Raw genomic sequence first — 25,181 nt, 5'->3', positions numbered from 1 at the left:
CACTTCCGCTGAGACTATTTCGAATGGTTTAGGTCAGGGGTGGGGAACTCTGGGCCTCACGGGCCGGTGTCCTGCAGGTTTTCAATATCACCCTGGGTCAGCACACCTGAATCAAAGGATTAGTTCATTGCCAGGCCTCTGGAGAACTTCAAGACATGTTGAGGAGGTAATTTAGCCATTTAAATCAGCTGTGTTGGATCAAAGACACATTTAAAACCTGCAGGACACCGGCACTCAAGCCCTGGAGTTTCCCACCCCTGTTTTAGGTGAACAGGCGTTGTATCTGCTGAAGGTCCAGATGCACCTATTTCCTGGTTTTTTTCTTTCCTTATTTCTTAAGGACTCAACGTTCAGATCTGCTGTAGGTATTTATTTTTTTAGGCCTGCCACTTCTTCTTTTATCCTCCATTTGCCCAGTTTCCTCAAATTTCCTAATTTTCCACAACATGCCACAAGCCAGGTTTTCAGCTAGTAGCTCTTTGGATATCACCTTGTATGTGCAAAAGTATTGTTTTATTTATGTCAAACAATGTCGACCAGTGTTGGGCACATGAGGCATTTTTGCAGCGATTCAAGTAAAAAATAAAAGAGAAAGAACAAATGATGTGTGTTTGTGACAGGCTCCTGGTAACAAAGTGCCTGAAGTTGGTTCTTGGTGATGTTGTGTCATGGTCCTGGGTTATTTTGACCCAGCGCTCTCAGTTTTCTTGTGTTTCTGTATCATGTTAAGTTCATTTGTTGTTCTAAGGATTCTATGGTTCCTAGGTTGTTCTGTTTAGTTTGGTCTATTAGATTCCCCCTTGTGTCTTTGCCCCCTGTCTCCCTCTGTGTGTCTGTTTATTTAATTGTGAGTTCTTGTGCCTTGTTTCATCATGTTCCCCAGCCCATCATGTCCGCTCTCTCCCTCATGTTCCCTCATTCCCTCTCGTTTGCCTCTCCACTTCCGTATCGTGTTTCCCGTTTTATTGTGAAGGTCCCGTGTTTCTATGTTTGGTCTAGCTTCCCTGTCTCATTATGGTTAGTGATGTCAGCTGTGTTCCTCGTGTGTCCTCACATCCCTGTTATACGTCTGTGTATTTAGGTCAGCGTCTCCCTCAGTTCCGTGTCGCGTCCTCCCTCTTGGCTGCGTTTCCTTGTGTGCCTCTTAGCAGCATTAGTTATTAACTTCCCAGTTTAGTGTTGTACCGCCTTTTCCCCCATTCAGCGAATAAAGCTGCATTTTGAGTTGAAATCCAGTTTTCAGTGAGTTTGCATTTGGGTCCAATTCCTGCCTGCACACAGCTAGTTTATGACATGTTGTTTGTTATGTGTGGGCACGAGGGCTTTGTTATTTATTTATTTATTTAGACTGAATGCTTTGTGGGGAAATGGTCAGGTGTAAGGACAGGACTAAAGATGAGTGAAAAAGCAACCAGTGTCCAAAGATAAAGTTTGAAAGACCTTCAGAAATCCTGGAGATTTATTGAGACCACCTAAAAAAATAAGAGTCTTGCTACTTGGATGCAAAATATAGAGAAATGAGGTATAGCTCAAGACTTTTGCACGTACTGTATACAGTCTTCGAGATCTATATCTCAGAGTGCACTAATAACTATTTATTACATAGATATTTGTTCCTAACTGTGCAGAGCAGAAACGTATCAGCGCCTTCTTCTTGACTGGAGTGCTTGACATTAAAACTCTACTTTGTTTTCCCACCAGCTGATGGCCAGATGTCTTCTCATAAATACTCATTTGTTCGTCACAAAACAGCTGTGACGGTGTGACACACACACACACACACACACACACACACACACACACACACACACACACACACACACTCACACGCACAGCTGCTGCTCGACTTTCTGTTTTGATTTTGACTTTGCAATCATTGATCTCCTCTGAGAAAACTCGCTGAGCCGTTTTCTCTCCTTCCCTTCTTGCGCTTTGTGGTGGTTTTTCAGACGTGAGAAAAACAAGATATGGACTTAAGGTAAAGAACCAAACACAGAGGCTAAGAGTTTTAATTTCCCTCAACCCTAGTTTGCATTCTTTACGAAGTCATTAAGTATTCTTTAAGGTGTAACTCATCCAGTCACCGAGGTCCAAATTAGAAGTTTTAGTGTAGCTTATAATCCCCTTCTATGCATCATAGAGCAGTGAGATGTGTCAAATTGAAACAAATTACAGGAATCAGCGCACCAAGAAGTCTCTCTGGCCGTGCGGCTTTAGTTCATTTGATGAAAAAAAGATGGAAATGCACTTCTTAAATGTTCTGCGCCATTCTGTTAGTTGCTCCCCTGTTATCATAAACTCCACATCTACAGAAGAACTTATTCAAGCGTAGCGCTCCTGTCAAAACAACAAACAAAAAAAATGTAACACTCATTTAACCTTTTACTAACACTGTTTCAATGTAACCACTTAGAACATGGAGAAAGTGCTGAAACTCTGAGAAGTTCTCTTTTTCAGGGGGATGAAAAACTCTTCAACTCAATTCAGTTTTATTTATATAGTGTCAAATCACAACAGATGGTCAACTCAAGGTGCTTCATATTGTAAGCTAAACACCCTAAAATATTACAGAGAAAACCCCAACAATCAAACAACCCCATATGAGTGAACATGGTGACAGTGGGAAGGAAAAACTCCCTTTTAACAGGAAGAAACCTCCAGCAGAACCAGACTGAGGGAGGGGCGTCCAGCTGCTGTGACTGGTTGGAGGTGAGGGGGAAACACATTGTGGAAGAGATCAATAATAACTAATGATTAAATGATTATGTGTAAACACATAGTGAGTGAATAAAGGTGAGTGAAGAAGAAGCAGGGTCACCTGATCAAGCTCTAACTTAATGCCAAGTCAAAAAAGAAAGTAAGTATTCTGGTTAGATTGCACTGTGGGGCTCTTACAAATAACCGTCTGGCGCTCACCTCTCATTGGTTAAATTTAAAAAAGTACACTTTTTGCTTTGTTTGAAATGTGTTTTGTCCAATATCCAAAGTGCCTGAACTGAACTCCTAAGACTCGGCTTTGTTCTTTTGACTGAAATAAGATGTTGAGTCATCTTCTTGGATCCACAGTGGATCCTTTCTCTCAGTCACTGCCATCAACAGGTTGAAATTTGGTGTAGAGGTGGACACACCAGCCATCTTAGTTCCCTTCTGTTGTTGTTTCCTTTTTATTTGACATATCACATGATGTTTGAAACTGCAGAAGTATTACATCCCTGTGTTATTGTGGTCAAAGCCAAAATGTGAAGGCAGGCCAATCAGATTGCTGCTTCTGTACACATCAACTCCACCTTATACTTTTCCAAAGTTCCTCAAAGTGGCTGAATGATGCAGAATATTCAATTTATTTTGATTCCTTTTGGTCTTAAAATACTTAGAGTGCTCAGACTTTCTATAAGCTGTTTAATAACAGTGGAAAGAAAAGGCTTGATACTCTAACAGCCGATGTCCTTTATCATTTTTAAGGTCAAACATCTCTCAGCCTTAGCTTGTGCTAAACCAATACCTTCATCATCAATCTGTTTGTGCTTTTCATGGATTGGATCCAGCTGAGTGGTGCTTTTCCCCAATATCGTGAATGTTATTGCTTTCACCACCAGTGTATGACCTGTGATGGCCTGCAGCCAAGTGTAAAGCGATAACCTTTGCCCTTTCTTTATTGTATTTTCTTGACCAACCATAACAAATTTGATCAATCTGGATTTTCAGGTAATTTCTCCTGGAAGACACTCTTAGTACACTTTGTACAACTGCTCGTTCGTGTGAAAAATGACCAAAACAGCTGTGTCAACTGCGAAAAAAGACAGCAGTGGAGCGAAATTGAAACCCCCGACTCCTTTCTAACCTCTGAACACCTGGCTGGCTGTGCATCGGTCGTGAAAATTGGTTTGTTGGGATTGGATAATTGAAGAAATAGCTGCACGCACTGCCCTCTCCAAGTACTGGAACGGTCTGTGGATCCATTTGACCATGGAACAATCCTTTTTGAATGACTATACTGCAAGCTTGACTCATTTAACAACACTGATTCCTTCACACCCTCTCACATAGAAACATCCCCTTATTTTAGACTATGCATTTTAACCAGGACTAAACAGAACATACAGTAGTTCTTGAGGACATACTTGCTGCTTGCTGCAGTTGCAGAGACACGTTGTGTTTCCTTATCGAGGGAGTTGCTGTAGGGTGCAAACCTGGATCCATAATTTCCATAACATTTCTTGGATATGCTTTAACACTAACTCCAAGTCTGACTTATTGTTAATCTTTTGGAAAACAAAATACAAGTTCATATATTCAATAAAGACTGAGGCTGACAGGAAGTGGTGATGGTGGAAGGTGAAAGGTGAACATCAAAATTAATCTGATGGATTTCAAGAACCTGGATTTCTTCTTAAGGACAGGGGAGATATTGATATCTCTTTCACACTAAATCCTAACATACTGATTTTAATAAACATTATAACATGGCGGCAGTGTGAAAAAGTCTTGAGTCACTAGGAAAATAGTTAAGAAGTTCAGGGATTTATTGAAACCTCTGCAAACATTCATGGAAATATTACATGACAGACTAAATGTTCTTACAATTCTAATCATCTTCAACGTCAGTATTTGGCATGACCACCTTTATTCTTAAACACAGCCTGAACTCTCTTAGCCAGCTTTCTTGTACTTTCTTGAAACAAAAATTCAAAGGTGGATTCATCATTCCTTTCAAGCTGTTGATGGTGATTTTCATACCTCAGCCTTTTCTCCTGGCTTCTTAACAGCCGCCCTTCCACTGAGACCATTTCTGATGAGCCTTCAGTGAACGGCTGAAGGTCCAGATGCATCTCTCAGATCCTGTGTCAGGTCATTGCTGGATTTCTTTCCCCAGCTTATTAAAGACATGACTTTTAGATAGTGTTCATCTGCTGTAGAGTTTCAGGCCTAACACTTGTTTCTTGTAATCGGATCAGTTCGCAGTATGGACAAAAAAAAGTCACAACAATGAAAGTGGCTCCCTGGAAACAAAATAAAAAGAAATGAGGGGTGACTGCAGACTTTCACAGTTCTGCATAGGGACAAAAGTCCTGGGCCACCTACACATGACACCTACATGACCTGCTTGGCTATGGAAACCACTGCCTTGAAGCTCCTGGCACTCGGTTTTGTACAGATGTTAGTGCTGGAGGATGTTTGGAGCTCTGCAGTTATATAAATGCAGTGGGTTGGCCACACTTGCACACTATGTGTCTCAGCACCCTACTCTAACTTTATGTGGTCTGTCACTTTGTGAGTGAGTGCTGTAGTTCCTCAGTGCTTCCACCTACAGCACTTATAGCCGACAGTGGACTATCTAGGAGAGTGGAAATTTCCCAGACTGACATGTTGCAACAGCAGCATCGAACAGACCATCCTTTCACAAATGTTTGTAAAGGCAGACTGCATAGCGAGGTGCTTGATTTTATACACCTGTGGCAACGGGACTCAAAGATGAAGAGATGTGACTCAGTACGTTTTCCCTTATAGCGTAAATCGGAGGAGTAACAGCTACACTGAGAAAACTTCATCAGTTTTCTCAGAATTGGTTTGTTCCCCGCAGAGCTCAAGGAGCACTCTTTATGAAACAGGGCAAAAAAGCTGCTATTTCCCTCATTTGCATGATATTTGGTAAATAATTCATCAGATCAGCGGGATCTCTTCCACATGGGAACAAAAGTTTTGATGACAGAGTGTCGATGCTCTCCGAGTTCACCCCACCTGTCATCAACATTATCTGTTAGCTGCACTCTTTTACTCTCTCTCAAGAAGGATTTGAAGTTAATTATGCCAAAGAAAGGAAAAAATGTCAATCTGAATTATTATTATTAATATTGTTTATTTATTACGTATTAATGTTCACCCATGGAGTTAAAAGAAACAATAAGTTTCACCATTGTTGTATATTTCATGAAAAAAAGACCTCATGTCTTCAATTTAGGAAAATATTGATCGAGATTCTTTGATATAGGACAAAGAGACATAGCAGAAAATATACCATTGCAATATAAAACTGACTTATTTATTCATATATTATTTATAAATGTGAATTATGAGATAAAATTAACTTATAACTTATTTATGTCTCTTTAACACTGAAGTGCCACATATTCAAAATAATAATGTTTAAGCCCAAAATGCTGACTGTAAGTAATTTGATTACATGTAATACATAATTCTGTTACTTCAGTACAGTTTAAAATATCAAATTGAATCTGGTCAAATAAAATTTCCTCGACTGGTATATACTCGGTTCATGCGTAGCATATTTTCTTTAATAATTAATTATTTGAATAATATAAATTGAATAAATTCAACATATGCTAACTGACAGATTCTGAGGAATAAATTGTTTAGCATACATCAGTGACTTTGAATGTGTGGATATTTCTAATTAGCATTGGGGGGATTTTAAATTGTTTTATGGAAAGTCAAACACCTGCCAGGTGGGTAGATATGAGCAGCCGGCTCTCTTTGGTGGCGCACATCAAACCAGCTTTTAAGTTTTCAATTCACATCCAACGTCAAGCTTGTGAAAGATGTCGGGTCAGTCTGGCTCATTAACAAAGGCAACAGAATGGACCCTTGAACAGGACTGATGTCAAAGGAGAGCAATTCCCTCCTGCACCAGAAGTGGGGCAGACATTTTGGATGGTGCTCTGAGCTCAGTCAAATCAAGACCCACATAAAATCCCTGATTGAAAGACAAAATATAGACCAGCTGGATACTAGAGAGTGAATATGGAGCAAATATCTGTGATACTAATCAACATAACAATTACCAGGCGGGCGCTTTCAAGATTATCCCCTCTGTGGGGCGAAAGGCGATTATTTTTACAGCGTGATTGTTTAGCGCTCGTGGTGTGGAAAGCCGACACAGAGCTCGAGAGCTCCTCGGTGTCATTTATTGTTATTTATTTCATTTGTCTGTGGAAATACGGTCTCATTATTCTTCGGCGAATTCCGACCCCGTCGTTACCTGTCAGCTCTTTTTGCTGAAACTAGCTTTGCACACTAGAAGCTGTTTAACACTAATAGACAATCCCTCTTGCTTTTTTGCTCAACATGCCATCTGATGTGCCATTTTGACTGACAGAGGAATGGAGGGCCAATTTGCAAATGCCGCCTTCCAGAGCATCCACTGTGGAAAGACATTCATCAAAAGCTCTGTGCCCTTTTTCTTGTCTTCTTGTCATATTATCTGTACAGTGCTGTCAGGGGCACTGCAGAGTTGATCATACCATATATCAAAGGCCTGCATGGTTAGATCACTTGAATGATGTAAAGGATGGGTGGGCAATTAACTTCTTCTTCTCTCTTTTTTTATTCTTTTATCTGGAACTTGGAGTTAGCGGTGTGGGATAAAGTGCTTTAGACAACTGACAAGTCAAGTAGGGGCACAGAATTAAACGCCACCACTAACACGGTGCAACGTGTGCAAGTCTTAATATCTGCTCAGGTATCTTAGCAAAAGACACAGTCGAGCTGCTACATTTATAAGAGGTTACTGTAGTTATATTTATTGGCTGTAATAATTGTGATAATGATAGGCACTGCCCTGAGAATTAAATTTCAACAATATCATTAAACTTTAAATAGAAAAATTAAAAAATATAAAACAGGTGATTTATGAAAACATTTGTACTCGACTGTAAAATGTTGATTTTAGAGCTCAAGTGGAAACTTTTAACATGGGAGTTCGCCGATGTGACTCGCTTTTGGACCCAGACTCAAGTGGCCACTAGAGGGACTCAACTGATTTTTGGCTTCATTTTTCCTGTCTCTGAGGTTGCTGCCTGGTAGCAGCCAAATGCTAATGTGTGCCCTGCATAATCATCTAAATTTACTCTGAAGGGGATGCTAGTTTACAAAATAAACATCATGTTGCTTCAAAGAAGACTTTAAAGTAGAAACTGAGACCATAAACACATCGGGGAAGTGTTTACCGAAGTGAACAGTGGAGCCATTTTTCCCACAGACTTCTATACACTTACACTTCTTTTTGCTCTCAGGGCAGCTGCCCTCTGCTGGCCAGCAGAGAGAATGCAGGTTTCAGGTGCTTCTTCACTTCTTCACAAGTCAGCTACCTCCAAATTTTACATACAATTACAGCTCAAATATTTTGTGTTGTGATTTTTATATCTTAATTTTTAAACAATATTCATTATATATAAAGTCAAATATTTCAAGACTTTAAAAAATAATAATTGTTATAATTATGGCTTATAGATTATGACAATCAGATGATATATCTTGTTTGAGTAAGTTACTGTTCAGACGGCATCAGTACCTCTTAGTCTGTGTCAGTACACACAAACATAACCATGGGGTTGTCAGCTCACCTGACAGCTGTCTGGATGAAGATGATCGACACCACAAGGAGGCTAAGCCACAGGTCATTGCTGAAAAGTCTGGCTGTTCACAGTGTGCTGTACCGAAGCATATTAATGAAAAAATTGACGAGAAGGGGAAAAATGTAGTGCACAAGCATGAAAAAGCACACCAGCATATAGGAAATCAGCAACTTTGACAGGACTGTTAAGCAAAGTCGATTCAAGAGTGCGGACAGCTTCACAAAGAGAGGACTGAGGCGGTATCAGAGCATCAAGAGCAACAGCATCCATCCATTTTCAGAAAGAAGTGGCAGTCATGAACCAGAGACAACAACAGAACCACCTTAATTGAACTAAGAAGAAACAGAACTGAACAGCTGCTCAGTGTCTGAAGGAAGAGTTTAGTGTTTAACGTTTCAGCAGTCTGTGATGATTTGGGATGTCACGTCATCTTCTGGTGTTGGTGGTGGTTGAACAATTGCGTCCACAGTGCAAAGCCAATGCCACATCTACCAGGAAGCTTTAGAGCACTTCATAGGACCATCTGAAGACACTGAGTTCTTTTTCCACAGTGCCAAAACTACCACCAGATTGTTTGCTGATCATACTGTGCTAATGTTGCCTGATAATTCAACTGATCTGAACCCCACAGAGACTCTACTGTCAAAAATAAGGTGAGAAATGTCGAATGCAAAACTGTAGACAAGCCGAAGGCTTCATGGTAATGGAAGATGTTCAGAAGGTCAGAAATATTATTTTTGAATGATCATGGGATATGGGATTTGTGAGATACAGCCATGGTACAATAAAAAGGTAAAAGACATAATAAAATGATCTACTGGGTCTTTAAATTGAGTAAATACAACCTGAGCTTTATTGAGTAAACAAAAACTAGGCTTTTTAGGACCAGAACCCAAGTGCTTGAAACAGGAAGCAGAATGAATGATTTATTTATTTAGGCTAATGGACAGAGTCTAAAACAAAGTCCATATCATGAAGCACAAAATCCAAAATAACTTAGAAGGAAAACACCTCAGCAGGATAACAGACATCCTGACAAAGGGAAAACAGCACTATTTATACACACACACCGGATAATCGGGTAAGCAACCACATCTGGGAAAACGAGACAATCAGGGAAAATGACAGACAGAAGATAAAACTTGAGACAAGACACAAGAGACACAAAGTAAAACAAGCAGTGACAAAACACTAAGTCAAAATACTCATACAGCAACTTGACACTAAGGGATACTGCTGGCTGGGGAAATAACTCAAAATAACAAACTCACAGCTCATGATAAAATTTCAGAAGCAGTGTCTGGGAGAACTAAGAAGATGCTCTGATTGGGTAACTTGTAGTACGACTCTCCAAAGCAATAACTTGATGTAATCTCCATTCTTCTTTAGTGTTGCTTCAATTCATTGAGGTTTGCAGGTATTTGTTTACACGCAGCTCTTTTAATGCCCGTCAGGCTGAAGCCTGGACTCTGGTTGGGACTTTGAAACACTTTGATTCCTTTCTTTTTCAGCCCTTCTTTTGCAGATTTGGCAATGTGCTTGGGATTGCTGTCATGTTATATGATGCAAAGATCACTTTGTTATACAGTGGAGCTCATGGACGACTCAGTGATTGTAAGGTGCCCACGTCCAAGTCAGCACGCCTCCACCACTATGCTCACAGTTGGTAGGAGGTGTTTGTGCTGATATTCATCATGACCAAACATCTGCATTGTTAAAGAAATCTTTTGGTTCCCTTCCAAACAAACTATACTGGTTCACTCTTTTCCTAATTGTGATGAACTTTAACATTTAACATGTCAGCTGAGACATGTAGTGTATGACATGTAGTTTATTTATTTTGGTTTTTATTTTGCAATTACTTTAAGGAATGCAGAGTCTGGCCTTGGGGTGAATTTGCTGGGATGTCCACTCCTGGAAAGATAAACAACTGTCTTGAATTTTCAATCTTTCTGACTGTAGAGTGAAGTTGTTTGAAAATTGCCTTAATACCTTTCCCGAATTGATGGGCAGCAACAATTCCTTCTCTATTATTGCTGATGTATTTCCTCTTTGGCACGGTGTTAAAACACACCTAAATGCTTCCGACTAGCAAACTGCCCAAACTTCACACTTGCCCATAATCACCTGGCTGCTTCTTACCCTCTTTGTTCTCACAGAAGCCGTATAGGTCTGCTTAGTGTTTTTACATTCTGCTTTTGAATGTTGCTCATGTTTGTTTTGGTTTTTTTTTAAAAGATAAATAATCACACAGTGTAATATATCACACCTAATCCTAAGATCTGCGAAGGACCAGATGATTCTTGAAGTCCTGATATATAAAACTTTAGAAGTGACAAAAGGGTGTACTTTCTAATCATCAAAATTAAACCAAAAAAGCATGAAATGGTGTGTACTGAATATAGGATACACAAAAAGTATTGCTTGTCACAATATTCTAATGTTATGAGATGGTGCAGTTCATGAAAACAAAAACTGTTTTACATTTAAAAACAACAAAAACCCACAAAAAATCATTATTTGTCCTAAAATGTCAAATCTAATCTCCCTACCCTTAAAATTAAATCTGTCACCATAAGATTCACATGTAATAATTCAACTATGGCTGAAAGTAATTCACTCACACATAAAATAAATGTTAACAACTGTTTGTTGTGGCTTTAACATTAATAATACTACAAGAATGCACCAGTGATATCAGTTTTATAACTTAAGTGCATTAAATGTTGCAGAGGACCCCATAAATATCATCACCTTGCTATGTGAAAAATAGAATTGCTGTAAAAGTAATAACAGCAGACCTTGGTCAAACAGCATTCACCTTGATCAAATGGCACTAGAGCTGGCTAAAACAAATAAATCTTGGCAGTAGTTTTAGTCTGCACACCAGATGGATGAGCTTTGACATGCCGGATAATAACTGAGTGAATGAGGACAGCAGACTTCATGCAATGACAGCAAAGTATTTGAAAGTCAATTTGATACGGTTTCCTTTTGCTGTCAAATTACCTGTCTGGATGTTTTAATGTGGTAATGCTCACCATCTGCTCTGTCAGATTTGGCCAGAATAAAGCACATATTTTAAAACGATTAAACCTTTGAGAAAATGGGAAAGGCTGAGTTTTAAAAAAAATAATTCTATTAACTATGTCCCACTCCTGATATTTCTCGTTTTGAGTGATCTGTTCATAAAAAATGTTTGCAATATGTTTGTAATAAAACCCTGCTATCGGGAGATGTAGTATATGTACAATTCACTGACTACATAAAGAAGATGGACACAAACACTGTGACAGTAGCCGTACGCTCATCGTGAAACTGAGGCGATGTTGGTGTTTTGAAACTAGATGAAATCAGATGCAGTGTGGGTCTTACTGAGACACTGCATGGTCCAGCTCAATGTGACTTTCACTGATACTTTTGGTTTAGGCAAGGCAAGGCAAATTTATTTGTATAGCACAATTCAACAACAAGGTGATTCAAAGTGCTTTACAGAGACATTAGAAACAAAAACAAATAAAAAGCATGATTTAAAATTGATTAAAACAAGCAAACAAACAAACTAACTAAACACACACATTTCACACCTGTTCGCGCGATCTGAACCCTTATCGTAAGGGGAGCTACCAGTCCTTCTGTGGACGAGCTACTTTCTATTTTAAATTCCCTGAATTTAAAATACTCTCTAGACCCAGTCTAGACCCAGCTGGGGAGCTACCCAGAGCTCTAATCCCACACCTGTTCGCGCGATCTGAACCCTTATCGAAAGGGGAGCTACCCAGAGCTCTAAACCCACTTAACAAACAAACAAAACCGTATATAAAATCAAAACAGATAAAATCAGAACAGTAGATAAAATCAGTAGTTAGTGTAAGTTTTGAAATTTAAGCTTAAAAGAGTGGATTTGGTGCTTTATTCAAATGCAGCTGAGAATAGGTGAGTCTTCAACCTGGATTTAAATAAACTGAGTGTTTCAGCTGATCTGAGGCTTTCTGGGAGTTTGTTCCAGATATAAAAATAATAATATAATAATAATAAAATAATTTCCCCCAGGGATCAATAAAGTATTCTGATTCTGATTCTGATTCTGATATAAGGAGCATAAAAGCTGAATGCAGCTTCTCCGTGTCTGGTTCTGACTCTGGGAACTGATAAAAGACCGGATCCAGATGACCTGAGGGATCTGGAAGGTTCATACTGGGTCAGGAGGTCACTGATGTATTTTGGTCCTAAACCATTCAGAGCTTTATAGGCCAGCATCAGAAGGTTTAGTGACCATTTTAAGCAAAAATGACCTTTTTTTTTTTTCTTAAGGTTTAGTCTAGTCCATGCTGTCATCAAGGTCATTTTAGTTTTGAGTCTTTATCTGTTCTCATGTGTCTCTCCTTGTGTTCTGTGTCTCCCCAGTCTGTCGTGTGTCTCCTGTGTTACATGTTGTCAAGCTCTTGTTGTCTATGTCCCGTTTCCTGTTTTATTTTGAAGAATCTTGTGTTCCATGTTCAGTGTGTTTAGTTTTGCTTCTGTTGTTGATGCGTCATGTTGATTTGTGTCAGCTGTGTTTCCCCAGATGTTTCCACTTCCCTCATTACCCTTCTGTATATTTAAGTCCTCTGTCTCCCTCTGTTCATTGTCAGGTTATCTGCTTATCTCGCCTCATGTCTATGGATTATTTGTGTTTCCACAAGTAGGGATGGGTATCGTTTAGGTTTTATCCGATACCAGTACCAAACCGGTACTTTTGAAACGCTGCCGGTGCTTGAACGGTGCTCAAACCGGTGCTTAAAGAATGGAGAACACAAAATTGGTCCAAAAACCTCTCCTGTTCAGCTGGTTTTTTGTAAAAAGATAACAATGTGTGCCTTTTCTGCAGCTATAGGGGATTTATGGCATCACTCTTGGCTGGAAGCAGTGCTTAATCAATGGAAAAAACACAACTTTTGTCCAAAATCCTCTCATGTTTAGCTGTTTTCCACTTTTTCTTTGGTCGTTTTAGCCTTTTTGGCCAGGGTGAAGGGAGTATCTGCCATCAAACAAGAAGACAGCCGCATGTAACTACCACGGTGTTTGCTAGTTCACCTTACATGCATTAATGTAATAACGTGGTTAGCCTACTCAACGTAAATTACACACGAACAACATTAAGCTACTCACGCAGAGAAGAACGGCTGCTGCATCATCATCCTCATCATTTCTGCTACACTGGCAGGGCTAGGGGCCAGGACTCTCCTCTTCGGGTTTTTGGGGGATGTTGCTAACTCCGGGTCCGATAACAGGCACCACACCCGCAGTAGATGTGCTCGATGTGAGGTCTCGCAGCAAGCTATCAAATACGGCGCATTTTTCGGCTTTTAAAAAAAAAAACGCTATGCGTTGCCAGCTGTTTAATCGGATTCTTGGTGTTACCTCCTTTGACAGTATCACAGTATCAGCTTAAAGCACTTGTTGCAGGCTGCTGAGTTTGCATCTTTTGCTGTGAAGTACAGCCAGACTTTGCCATAATGGCACCGGATATCAGTACCCATCCCTATCCACAAGTCTCCATTTGTCATGCTTCTTTTCAGGTTCATGTTAATGTCATACTTTTCTTGTCTCATTCTAGCTGTTCTCAGTTTAGGTTATCATTTAGTCTTTTCCTCAGTTCGTCTTTGCCTTTGTTTTTGTTTTTACCATCAGCCTAAATAAACGGCGCGCTTTTTGTTATACTTTGTTTTCTTTCCTGTGTCTGCTTTTGGGTCCACTCCACAACACACTGGCCATCCTGGCTGTGACAGGATTCAGGTGTCATCACCTTTATAAGGGGACAAAATTGGCACTCTGGAAACACAGAAAGCAGCACACGATCAGGTGTTATGACCTAGAACATAATCGTTCCCTAACAATAAGTGGTTACCAAGTATCATATGATGTAAACGTGAAATTACCAGTAAGTGAAAAGTTACATTTTTTTGATAGTAGTGTAGAAAACAGTGAGCTTAGAGTCATCAAGACAAATACACAAAAAATCACTTAACATTGATTTCGCCAGAAATTTGAAATAAAGTAAATGACTTCAATGGGAAAATGATTTTAGGAAAATCTTTAATACTGAAATTAAATAGCAGCCCGAAGTCATGATTCCCAAAAGCCATATTTAGTAAAACATTCTCAAGTTTGACTTTTAAATTGTCAGATCTATGAAGCATATCCTGAAAATCAAGTCAGCATTTGTAGAAAATATTTTCTGGGAGCTGCGGTGAACTGAGAAAATGTCATCTTAAAGTCATTTGTTTCCCATCAGTGTACAGAATATTCAAATATGTCAGTCAGATGTTGGCATTAAAGTGAAGGGATGAGTAATCAGATTGCAAAAAGCAGGATTTCTGAAATACTCTCATATGTATGTGCTTAATATTAACCTTTCTTAAAGTAGCCCTTTCCCTAAATTCAGCTTTTACTCTGAACGTCAAATTAAAACTTCCTCCCCGCTTCAAGATATTTCTGCAGCGCCCAAATCCGTCTCACCTTCCCCTCCACTTGGATGGGCTTTGATTTATAATTCTAAAGTAAACCAGCTGGGGCATGTTTGCATAGACACGCACACGCACACACACACACACACACGCACGCACGCACAGCTTGTGTGCGCACTGATGCGTGAATATACACCAACAGCAGCGCCTCGCCTCCGCAGACAACTTCTAATACACTGTTATCTTTGTGTTTTTTCCACCTCGCGACTTATCGAGTGCAGCCTGCAGGCATATGACCAAAGGAGAGGGGAGCAGAGATGATTGATAATTAAGTGAAGTACCTGTATCGGTGACGTGGGTGGGGAAGACAGAGAGCGAGAGAGCGAGAGAGAGAGAGAGAGAGAGAGAGAGAGAGAGCGATGGAAGGAGGCGGGCCGGAGAGGAGAGAGAGGTCTTGCCTCTTGTCTTGCCGAGGCTCTTTGATTCAGTGGCAGTGGCTGAGACAACCCTGTTACCGGCCAATGTTAACCTGGTAAGTCCTCATGTTCTTCTTCTCTCTCTTTAAATCAGACCATTTGCCATTTATCTCTCTTTAGAAACGAGTAGAAGTTACTTTACAGGTCAGGAAGTCGGAAGAAATAAAGTTTGCGCATAAAATGGAAACAGATGAGGCGACACAACGCAACGCAGCGGCATATTTGGGATCTCCGTGCAAGTCAACATTAAGAATTGGTTCTTTTTTAAACCAAAGTAGCTGATATTGGTGTTTTGAATTATATGAATATAGAAACGGGTCGGTGTTTTTTTTTTTTTACTTTCCGGGTGCTGAAGCGCTCCAGCAAACCAAAGGGAAACTTGGGCGCTGTCCACGGTGCTGAAAGTGTTCGCGTGTTTAAAGACGGTCCGGTTGTCGCAGCTTTATCTCTGTCTGTATTGACAAAGTTTCTCATGGATAACCCCTCTCTTCTCCACAGTGTAACTAAGAGCCCCGATCATACTCGAGACCAACAGCTCGTGGCAAAGCAAAGACAGATTCCCCTGAAGGACTCTGTGTATTTATCGGGTATCTGTGTCCAGATATAAATCCAGACCTTTGGTCAGACCCAACTTTAGAAGAAAAACACGCTTTTTATTGGATGACCACGACGTGTGAAGATGCATTGCGTGTCCGATGAGTGCAAAATCTGCCAGTTAAAGTCCGTGATCAAGAGCTCGGCGCAGACAGGAGTACCCGCGGTGAAGAAACCCGCAAGAAGCTCCACCCGGTAAGAAGTGGAAGAGTGATATTCAGTGAAGAAAGAGAAGAGAGTGGGGGCCAGCAAACAAACACCAGCGCGTCATCAAATGATGGGGATAAAGCACCTTCTGCTTCTTTTGGTTTACTTAGACCCTCTGAATGTCCTGTGCGCCGCCACCACCAACAAAAAGAACAAAACCCCGCTGAGGAGGATCCCAAAGGTGAAGGAGGTCAACGGCAGCACCACCGCGGTCCCCGGAGCCGCCGCCGTCCCGGGGAAGATCACCCAGGTCCAGGCTCCGCCGCTCGTCGCGTTCCAGCACGACACCTGTAAGGGCTACTACGACGTGAGCGGTCAGTTCGACAACGCGTTCGCCTGCAACAATACCGATCACCGCTTCTGCTGCGGCAGCTGCTTTCTGCGCTTCTGCTGCGCGGACCGGGGTAAGCGGCTGGAGCAGAACAGCTGCAACAACTACATCACCCCGGACTGGATCAAAACCCAGCCCCCGTCACCGGCGCCAACAGGTGACACGTACGACCCCGCGCTGGACCAGACCAACACCACAGTGTACATCACCTGCGGGGTCATTGCGCTCATCATTGCCATTGGGATTTCTGCAAAAGTTGCCTACGATAAAGCCACGAAGCCCCCTCAGGAAATGAACGTGCACAGGTGAGATCTTTTTTTCTTTTTTTAATGTTGTCACAATCCAATCTGGGAAATTATAAATTTTAAAAGATGTCCTTTATGTAATTTCAGTTTTACACTTGTGTTCCTGTCTGGACTCTGTCAGTGCCGTTTACTCATATAAATCTGAACCTGTTTTCATGTGTCAGAGTAATTAAGACTAATTCTTAAAACTACAGTTTATCAAATGATCAGATGGGGAAGCCTTTTTTGCAGATTGACACAGACTTCAGCTCACAATCAGATTTTTTGCTGTCAATTCCTTCCAATAGATTTAAAACCCAATCTATATAGTTGCTCTCATGGGGAATCAACTAATCTATAGTAACGCACATAACTTACACCTTCAGTATCATGGGTTCAGTCTACCCCATGACCTTTTAACATTACCATTACTCTTTTTCCCAGAGATTTGCTTTAAAAAAAATCATAGATACCTTTACAGGGCACACATCCCATTCTCTGGCAATCCTTGAAGGCGGGTGGTGGTATTTTATGTCCGTCAAACCTCCAGGGAATAAAGCAAATGCCACTGAAAACCATTATAAGTGATCACGTTCATCGTGATGGGAGTGGTCTCTTTTGCAATGACTTTTTTTTAAGTCCTCGAGGCACCAGTAGTGGTCACTGAATTGCTCAGTGAATATTAAAGCCACATAAAACCACATCCTGTAGCCATTTCAGTCACAAGCTGAACAAATTGCTGTATGATGTGTGGAACAGGCCAAAGGCAATGTTTGCCCCCCCCCCCACACACACACACACACACACACATCATGATCATCATCATCAGAAAGTCAATTATAAGATATTTTCCATGCAAATGACTTCTGTTTCCATCCTTATGTCCTGAATCAGACCTCTTCGTCTATTTTTTCAGCTTCAAGGCATTTTTTGTTGCCTAAAAATAATCCCGCTGACCAAATTATGGGCACCGTTGTGCATTTGAAAGTCTGCTGTGCTAAACACTGCAAATGGTGTGCTGTTGTATAGAAAGCTTTAACCTGGGTGTAAAATCTTGCAGTTTCTTATAATTTGAAAAATTTATGACTGTCAATTTGAAAGCTTGGAGTATTGCAGCTAGACTCTTAATAAATTACAAAGAATAACTGATCTTTCAGGACTGTATTGTCTGCAGCCCAGAAATAGCCAGATAACTGTGGAAAAATTCAGACTGTGGTTCATTTCAGCAGGATATATCATTTCCAAATTTCTCATTTATTTTCCATGCAGTGCAGTCTGGAGGCTTTGCATTGCATTCTAAGTGATAAAACGTGCAGGACCCTACTCCCTATTTGAATAAAACTGAGAACTTTGGTACTTTATGCAAATCAAAGGCCAGATGCAAGATCATTGGGAGCTTATTTCTCACTTCAAGTGTTGTCACTGTCTGTCTATCCATCCATCCATAGAACCCTAAAGCGACTGAAAACTTTGTTATCTTTCTTATCTTTAATAACAAAGGGATTACAGATAAAGTAAATCTACATTTTAATCATCCTCTTTGGCACGATAGCTCAAAATGCCACACTAGTTGTTCATGTTTGCTACCAAATGTGTGCAGCTGTGGTTTCAAATATGGCTCTTTCACTGTCTGTAGCTTTAAATGGAAGTGAGCCACTGTGGCCACCCCATCTTTCTGGAAGAGGTCTGTGAAATGGCAGCACACAGATCGCATGTCACCTGACACAGACTGAATGATACTTCGAATGGAAAAAATTATGCCTATTCTGCCTTTCTGAACTATTATTTTACAATGAACTATAATGTGATAATAATAATAATGATGATAGGAAACATTTTAGAAGCAACTTTATGCCAAATGGTAGCACAAAAGTCATCATGGAAAAACACCAAAGGATCTAATAGTTATGTCCTTGTTATTTGGCTTCACAGTTTTGACATGCATTGTGCTGACATTAAAGATAAAAGAAATAAACTTGGTGTTCAGTTCCTCAGATACCAGCAAAAGACCATGTGGCCTACTTTGCTCATGGCTGAAACATTTTAGGTAACAGAGGATCTGATGATGGACTGTTCTGAAGATTTAGCAGAGTGTGGTGACTGTAACTGTGATGCCATAATGTTACAGAAGTCTTTATAGGTTGCTTTCGTCCACAGGAATGACTTTTATGGTATCGTAGTATATCAGCTCATGCTGTTATAGAGTAAATTTCTACAGTAGGGGTTCTTTTATTGTTCGTGTGGTGTGTGGTTAGATAGAATTTCTTGTGTTTTGAATTTTGGTTTCCACCTTGAGATTAAAAAAATCTTTTTAGATGCATCTCCGTCAGCATTCCTGCAGAAAAGGTAAAATGGAAAACCACTGTCTGTTTTACTGTTTGATAGACATTTTCCACGTAGCTGATTGCTTCCATGTCTGATGGATATTCCGTCGTCACTGAAGCAGGTATTAAAAGGATAATTAAGGATAGTGTTTAATTAGTCGTAGGTTTGACTAAAATTGCATTTTCCACCCACAATTAAAGAAAAATTATAGTCAGTTAGTCACTGCTGGTGTTCAATAGTCTCTGGAGTCACCTCGTATTATCCATAGTTGACTCTGGACAGAGCAGTAGAGGATGTCTTGTTTCTCTCCAGAGCCCAGAAGTTGACTTAATGATAATTACGCATTGTTATGCTCGGGTCATGAAGCTTTGTTGCCTGCTGATTTGAAAATGTCGAGGGAGATTACTCAGCTGTCTTTCTTAGAGAAACACAGTAACAAGTTCTTGATAGAAAATGTCCAAATTCAAGCTCTGACAAACAACACAAAGAAACCTTTTCAGCAAATCAATTATAGATTCAATTTAAGCTAGAGTGTTGGCTTTCTCCTTTCAAAAGCTGGCACAGCAAGCTTTTAATATCCATATGGACTTTATAATACAGTGTTGTGTTTGTAATGGACACAAAAATAACAACAAATATCACGATGCAGATTTTTTTTTAGTCTGTACTCTGAAAAGTGAAGCAACATTTAGATTTATGCCTTCGTACTGCTTTTCCATCCTAGCCATGGGGTGTACTTTCAAGTGGATCTGCTTAATGTCACCACTTCAATATGAGGGCTGGTGTCGAGAGTTTAGAGAGAGGACAATTAAACGAGGAGGCACGGCCTGCTGGGTGCTCAGTAGCATTTTCCCTCTTTTTATGATTTATTTATTTTCACCAGCCATTTGGCACATAGAGCTGTTGTAATGATGTCTGCTGGAATAGACCTCAGAGGCTGGCAGCAGACATTCATGCTGACAGCCGTGACCACAAAGAAGTAGTGGAACATGGGATCAGCTTTATATTTGGCAAGGGCCTGCTCCTGAAAAGTGTGAGCGTCTCTCTTAATTTCCGGTGCTTCTCCAAAGTGATTTAGACTCCTACCTCTGTGACTGAGGGAGGAATGTGAGCAGAATATTGAGCTGTTGGCAGACCTTTGCTGTTTGGTCTGTGACCTTCACCGAAACGCAAGAAATGTGAGTGAGAGCTAAAGTTTTATTGATCGCTTTTCTCGGAAAAAAAAAACAAGATGCAATTTATGCTAGTTACACATTTGGTGCTTGTGAGCGTTTGGGGCAGCGCGGTGCAGGGCGGTTGGTTTGACTTACCTCTTCACATCCACCAGGACACGGGAGACCACATCTAGGGTTTGGGAGCGGAGTCTGGTTAATGTTCAAACCCTTTATATGACAGTTTTATCAGAAAACGTATAACATCAATAAGGACGAGACTTCATTTGAAATGTAAAAGCTCCAAGTTTCCATAATTCTTATTCAAATCTAACCCTGCACAGCTCACCTGTAACTTTGTAGATGTTCAAAGACAAATGAAAGGCATCTTACAACAATTCAATTCAATTCAATTCAATTCAATTCAATTTCTTTATTGTCCCACAAGGGGAAATTAGTTTAGCAGCAGGAGGATAAGAACAAACAGAACAATACTATAAAACAATAATAACAATAATAATGATAGAAAATTCAAGAACAATTATTTGCCATTAAGGAGACAAGACGCAGTAGGGATAAAAGAGACCTGGAGTCTTTTAGTCCTCCTCGGAGGTACTCTAAAACGGCGGCCGGAAGGCAACAACTCAAACTCACTGTGAAGTGGATGGTTCACACAATTAATAATAGAATGAGCCTTTCTAAGCACATTTCTATTGTAAATGGCCAAAAGTCCATCTTGCCAGCGCCCTGAAATTTTGCTAGCAGTTTTTACCAGAAGTCCCAACCGATTCTTATTCTTCACCGTCAGGTTACCAAACCAGGCAGCGATACAAAAAGACATCACAGATTCGATAAAACTTCTATAAAACAAGGACAACATCTCACATGAGACGTTAAAAGATCTCATTTTCCTTAAAAAGAACAGTCTTTGTTGAACTTTTTTAGTAGTGGCATCAGCATGAGATTCAAAACACAGTTCGACTCACTCACGTTCACGTAAATCACTGAAATTGGAGGATTTTTGCTTTCATTTCAGTTCAACAAGAAAACATATGCAATATTATACCTATCCTTTATATTAAAGTTGTTATAATACACAGTGTTGCTATTAGATCTCTAACAACAGTAGGTGAGTTTAATTGCGGTGTTCCCCAAGGATCGATTCTTGGCCCTTTGTAATTACTATTGTAAAACTTGGTTTACCACAGTAATTATTTTTCTCAGTTCATTTTGAGGCTGCCTTCATTTTAAAATCTCTAATGTTCTGACTGTAAAATATGATCAGATTGGATTATGCATCTTTGACTGATTATTCTTGCTCCAAATTTTTTTCTTATTGTATCCTAAAAGATTCTTCTTTACATGAGCTTTTATGAATATTGTATATAGCCGAGCTCATGTAATCATGGCACAAAGTTTATCTAAACTTGTAACTTACTTTTAGGACTTTATTTTTACCAAGTACTTTTTTACATATTGAGTCTTCTTCTTTGTAAATAACATAGATAGATAGAATATATTCCATATAAACAGTAATCACATTTATAACAGCTGCTCCTACAGTTTTGAAGAAGCTGTGTGAAACTTGCTTCCTTCACATTTTGCAGTTTTATACCTGATTAAAGTTGGGTCAGTTCCTGCAGACTATACAGGATGTGCTCCTGCTGCACGCAATGAGGTATCAACTGGGACAATGCAAAATCAGGTCGCCTCTGTCTGTGAAAACGAAACAGCTAAAGTGTGCTCATCCTGGAAGGGAAATGCTATTAATATACAGTATATCTCCCAAAGTCACAGAGTTATGGAAAAGTGGACTATGTGGTTCCTTTAGGTTGACATTGACACAGTTAAATTGCCCTTTCATTTCTTCTAAGAAAGCGCACTGCTGGCACTCCGTGTCAGAGACAGACACTGAGCCTCCAAAAGTTGGAAGCAGAATTAGTGAAATATCACTTTTATTTTGCAGCTGCAAAGAAAAGACACGGATTTATCGCTTTGCAAACAGGCCTCGAGCTTGAGTCCGGTACAAATAACACTCTGTATCGTGTGCATTGCTTTATTGACCACCTGACTCCCTCGTGATTGTGGATGTAATTAGGATTTCCTTTTCGCCTTGCCCCAAACCTCTGTGGCTCAAATTGAAGCTGCAGCTAAACAAATTAAGAAGAGCTAAGAAAAGAAAATGTTGGCAGTTGGAAACGAGAACATATCAGTTCATGTTTTTAACATCACTGCGGTTTCCTTTCAGAGCCCTGGCTGACATTTTGAGACAACAAGGACCGGTTCCCATATCTCAGTATGAGCACGAAAACATCGCAGCGCTTGACGGGTCCCCCAAAGATGAGACACCGGTCAGAACCTTGAAGAATCATTACACACCTGTTCACGCTAAGGCAGCAAACCACGGTAGGTGACACTGACTGTAAAATAGAGTGTGTGTGTGTGTGTGTGAAGGCCAAATAACTGGCTTCATGTGTAGCTCTCACCGTACGTCCATTTACAAATCCAGCTTTACGATGTTGTGACGTGCAGGCGTAAACAGAGACCTCCTTTGCTCTGGTTAATCTGCCACAGCGTCCTGTGATTGGCGTCCAGTGAAACAGATCCTTTTTCTTGAGTTGCTCTGTAGAGCCAGCACTCACGGAGGTGCATAAATGAAGCACAATCCTCTGTCTGAGTTCTCCTCTTCCTCATGCTAAGGTTGCATAAGCCTACTCAGCATTGGCTAAAAATTGAGTCGTAAACTATAATGTTCTGCGGGATTACGCCAGCTTTTTGTCCAGAGATAATTCTGGTGTAACGCTGTTCCTGCTACTTTTATCTGGTTGGTCTCCAGATCCCTGCTCCAGGGATTAGCTTGTTTGCTAAGTGCCCTAGTATGGTGTCCCAGATTCCGTAGTGTTATGTTTTACTCTGGTGTCATTCTGCCTTCACCATTTTCTCCATCAGCACCACCACCCAACATGAAGTGTCAGAGGAGAGCTCATACTGAGTAGCAGGATATCAGAGCATGACTCCTTTTCTGCTACAGAATGACTTGATTTCATTGGCATATATGATTGAAATGGAACTGCTCCAACAGACAGGAGAAGCAACACAAGCCTATAAGTTTGTGTTTTACCAAAGAAAAGCAAACAAGAAAGAAAAGTAAATCACGTCTCACATAATCACCAACTCAGATGGTCGAAAATAATACAGTGTACATTCTTTTCCATAATTTTCCTATAATTTGTTGCCATTTTGCTCTGCTTTGGGATTCAAAGGTGAACTTCATAAACTCTCAAAACAACAGCCGAGACCCAAGGGGATGTTTTCTGAGATATTGCCTTTGCTACTGGAACTTATAACTGAATTAGTGAGTGTATCTTTAAAGTAATAAACTGCATTTTATTTGTCAAGGTTGAGCTAATACAATCACTTTCTGATGCAGTAGTAATTTGGCGTATAAGCTGCAGCACTGGTTCAAAAAGTTGTCAAAGCCAGGAAGCCTGCGGGAGAGGCACACATACACACATGCATGTCTGTTTGACAATCTTTATTGGCATTAATGCATTCTTTAAACATCACAACCAAGCCTGAGACTATTACCTAAACCATAAACCAATTCTAGGTTTAACCCTGGCGATCGTGGCTCAACAGTTGGGAGTTTGCCTTGTAATCGGAAGGTTGCCGGTTCGAGCCCCGGCTTGGACAGTCTCAGTCGTTGTGTCCTTGGGCGAAACACTTCACCCGTTGCCTACTGGTGGTGGTCAGAGGGCCCAGTGGCGCCAGTGTCCAGCAGCCTCGCCTCTGTCAGTGCGCCCCAGGGTGGCTGTGGCTACAATGTAGCTTGCCATCACCAATGTGTGAATGGGTGGATGACTGGTTGTGTAAAGCGCTTTGGGGTCCTTAGGGACTAGAAAAGCGCTATATAAATACAGGCCATTTATTATTTACCAACCCTTAACCTGAAACAGGCAGAAGTGACGCCAAAGTAGCAGAAATGCACTAGGGGTAAATTTAAAAGCTCATCCGCTTTGATAAAACATTGAAGCAGCTTTTATAATAAGCTTCAGTGTCTGTTTGTGTGAGTACAAACACTGTGTAAGGACTAGTCTGTCTGTGATTCACAAAGTGACACATAACTTTCTTCAGTATATGGTAACACCCACAGAAAAGATGTTGGTAAATTATGAAACCCGTGTTTTATTACCCGGCTATTGTTTGCTGTGTGAACAGAAGACCTCCCAGTGAACGGGTGAATGGTGACCTTAAGGAGGATGACGGATGTTTAGGCTGAGATGGCTGAAATTTTGGACAGTGATGGGAATTTAAAATGAGGAAAACTATCTCGTTTAAGTATTACAGTGTTAGTGCGAGCATTTACACGATGTATTGCAACATATTATTACTACTACTGTTAAGTATGTGGATTTGTGAGCCCACTCATTTACACCAGAAGAATGGGGAGAGTTTGTTGCTGCTTGGCAGCATGCGGCTTTATTTTCATTATCATAATTATTGTTAGCTTTACAGAACATTACAAAGACAGATCAGTTTATGCACAAAACACACACGTCTCATAAGACTGCGTTTGGTTTTCATTATATCGAGAAACTGAGGAAATGTAAGTTTTTATGAGGGCGACAACAAAACACTGCAGTAATTTTAAAGTAGTAGAAGAGGTCTGAGCTAAAGAGGACATGTTTATGTTTTAGTTCTATATTTTTATCCTTGGACTCTATTGGAGCAATTTACATTTCATGTTTCTTCACTGCTCGTCTGTTTCAAACAGTAGATGAACTTGAATTCCCGCTTCATCCTTTCCTTGACCTCATGGTGTTTACTATTTAAGCCAGCTATTTAAGCAGAAAAAGAAAGAAAGATGTCGATGATCCCACAGGTGCAGTATTCTTTTGGCAGCCTGAAACCATCCTCTGGATCGCTGCAACAAATCAGAGTTAATGGGCAGAGAGAATGAAGACAGATTTGAATAGACTTCTGTGAAACACT

General features: G+C 40.3%; 1 protein-coding gene across 2 annotated transcripts in view; it reads left to right on the top strand.

Annotated features, from left to right (window-relative positions):
• Positions 1-15,253: 15,253 nt before the first annotated feature.
• The window catches only part of LOC113020238 (shisa family member 6), an 84,833-nt gene continuing 74,905 nt past the window's right edge, over positions 15,254-25,181 (top strand). For both annotated transcript variants that reach the window (XM_026164024.1, XM_026164023.1), the window contains exons 1-3: positions 15,254-15,353; positions 15,796-16,734; positions 22,438-22,595. In XM_026164024.1, coding sequence (XP_026019809.1) covers positions 16,166-16,734; positions 22,438-22,595 — 727 coding nt within the window. In that variant the 5' untranslated portion in view covers positions 15,254-15,353; positions 15,796-16,165. The remainder of the gene's footprint in view (positions 15,354-15,795; positions 16,735-22,437; positions 22,596-25,181) is intronic.

Source organism: Astatotilapia calliptera, chromosome 4 (genome assembly GCF_900246225.1).
Source record: "Astatotilapia calliptera chromosome 4, fAstCal1.2, whole genome shotgun sequence".
NCBI classification, from domain to species: domain Eukaryota; kingdom Metazoa; phylum Chordata; class Actinopteri; order Cichliformes; family Cichlidae; genus Astatotilapia; species Astatotilapia calliptera.
This window is presented reverse-complemented; position numbering and strand designations above follow the sequence as displayed.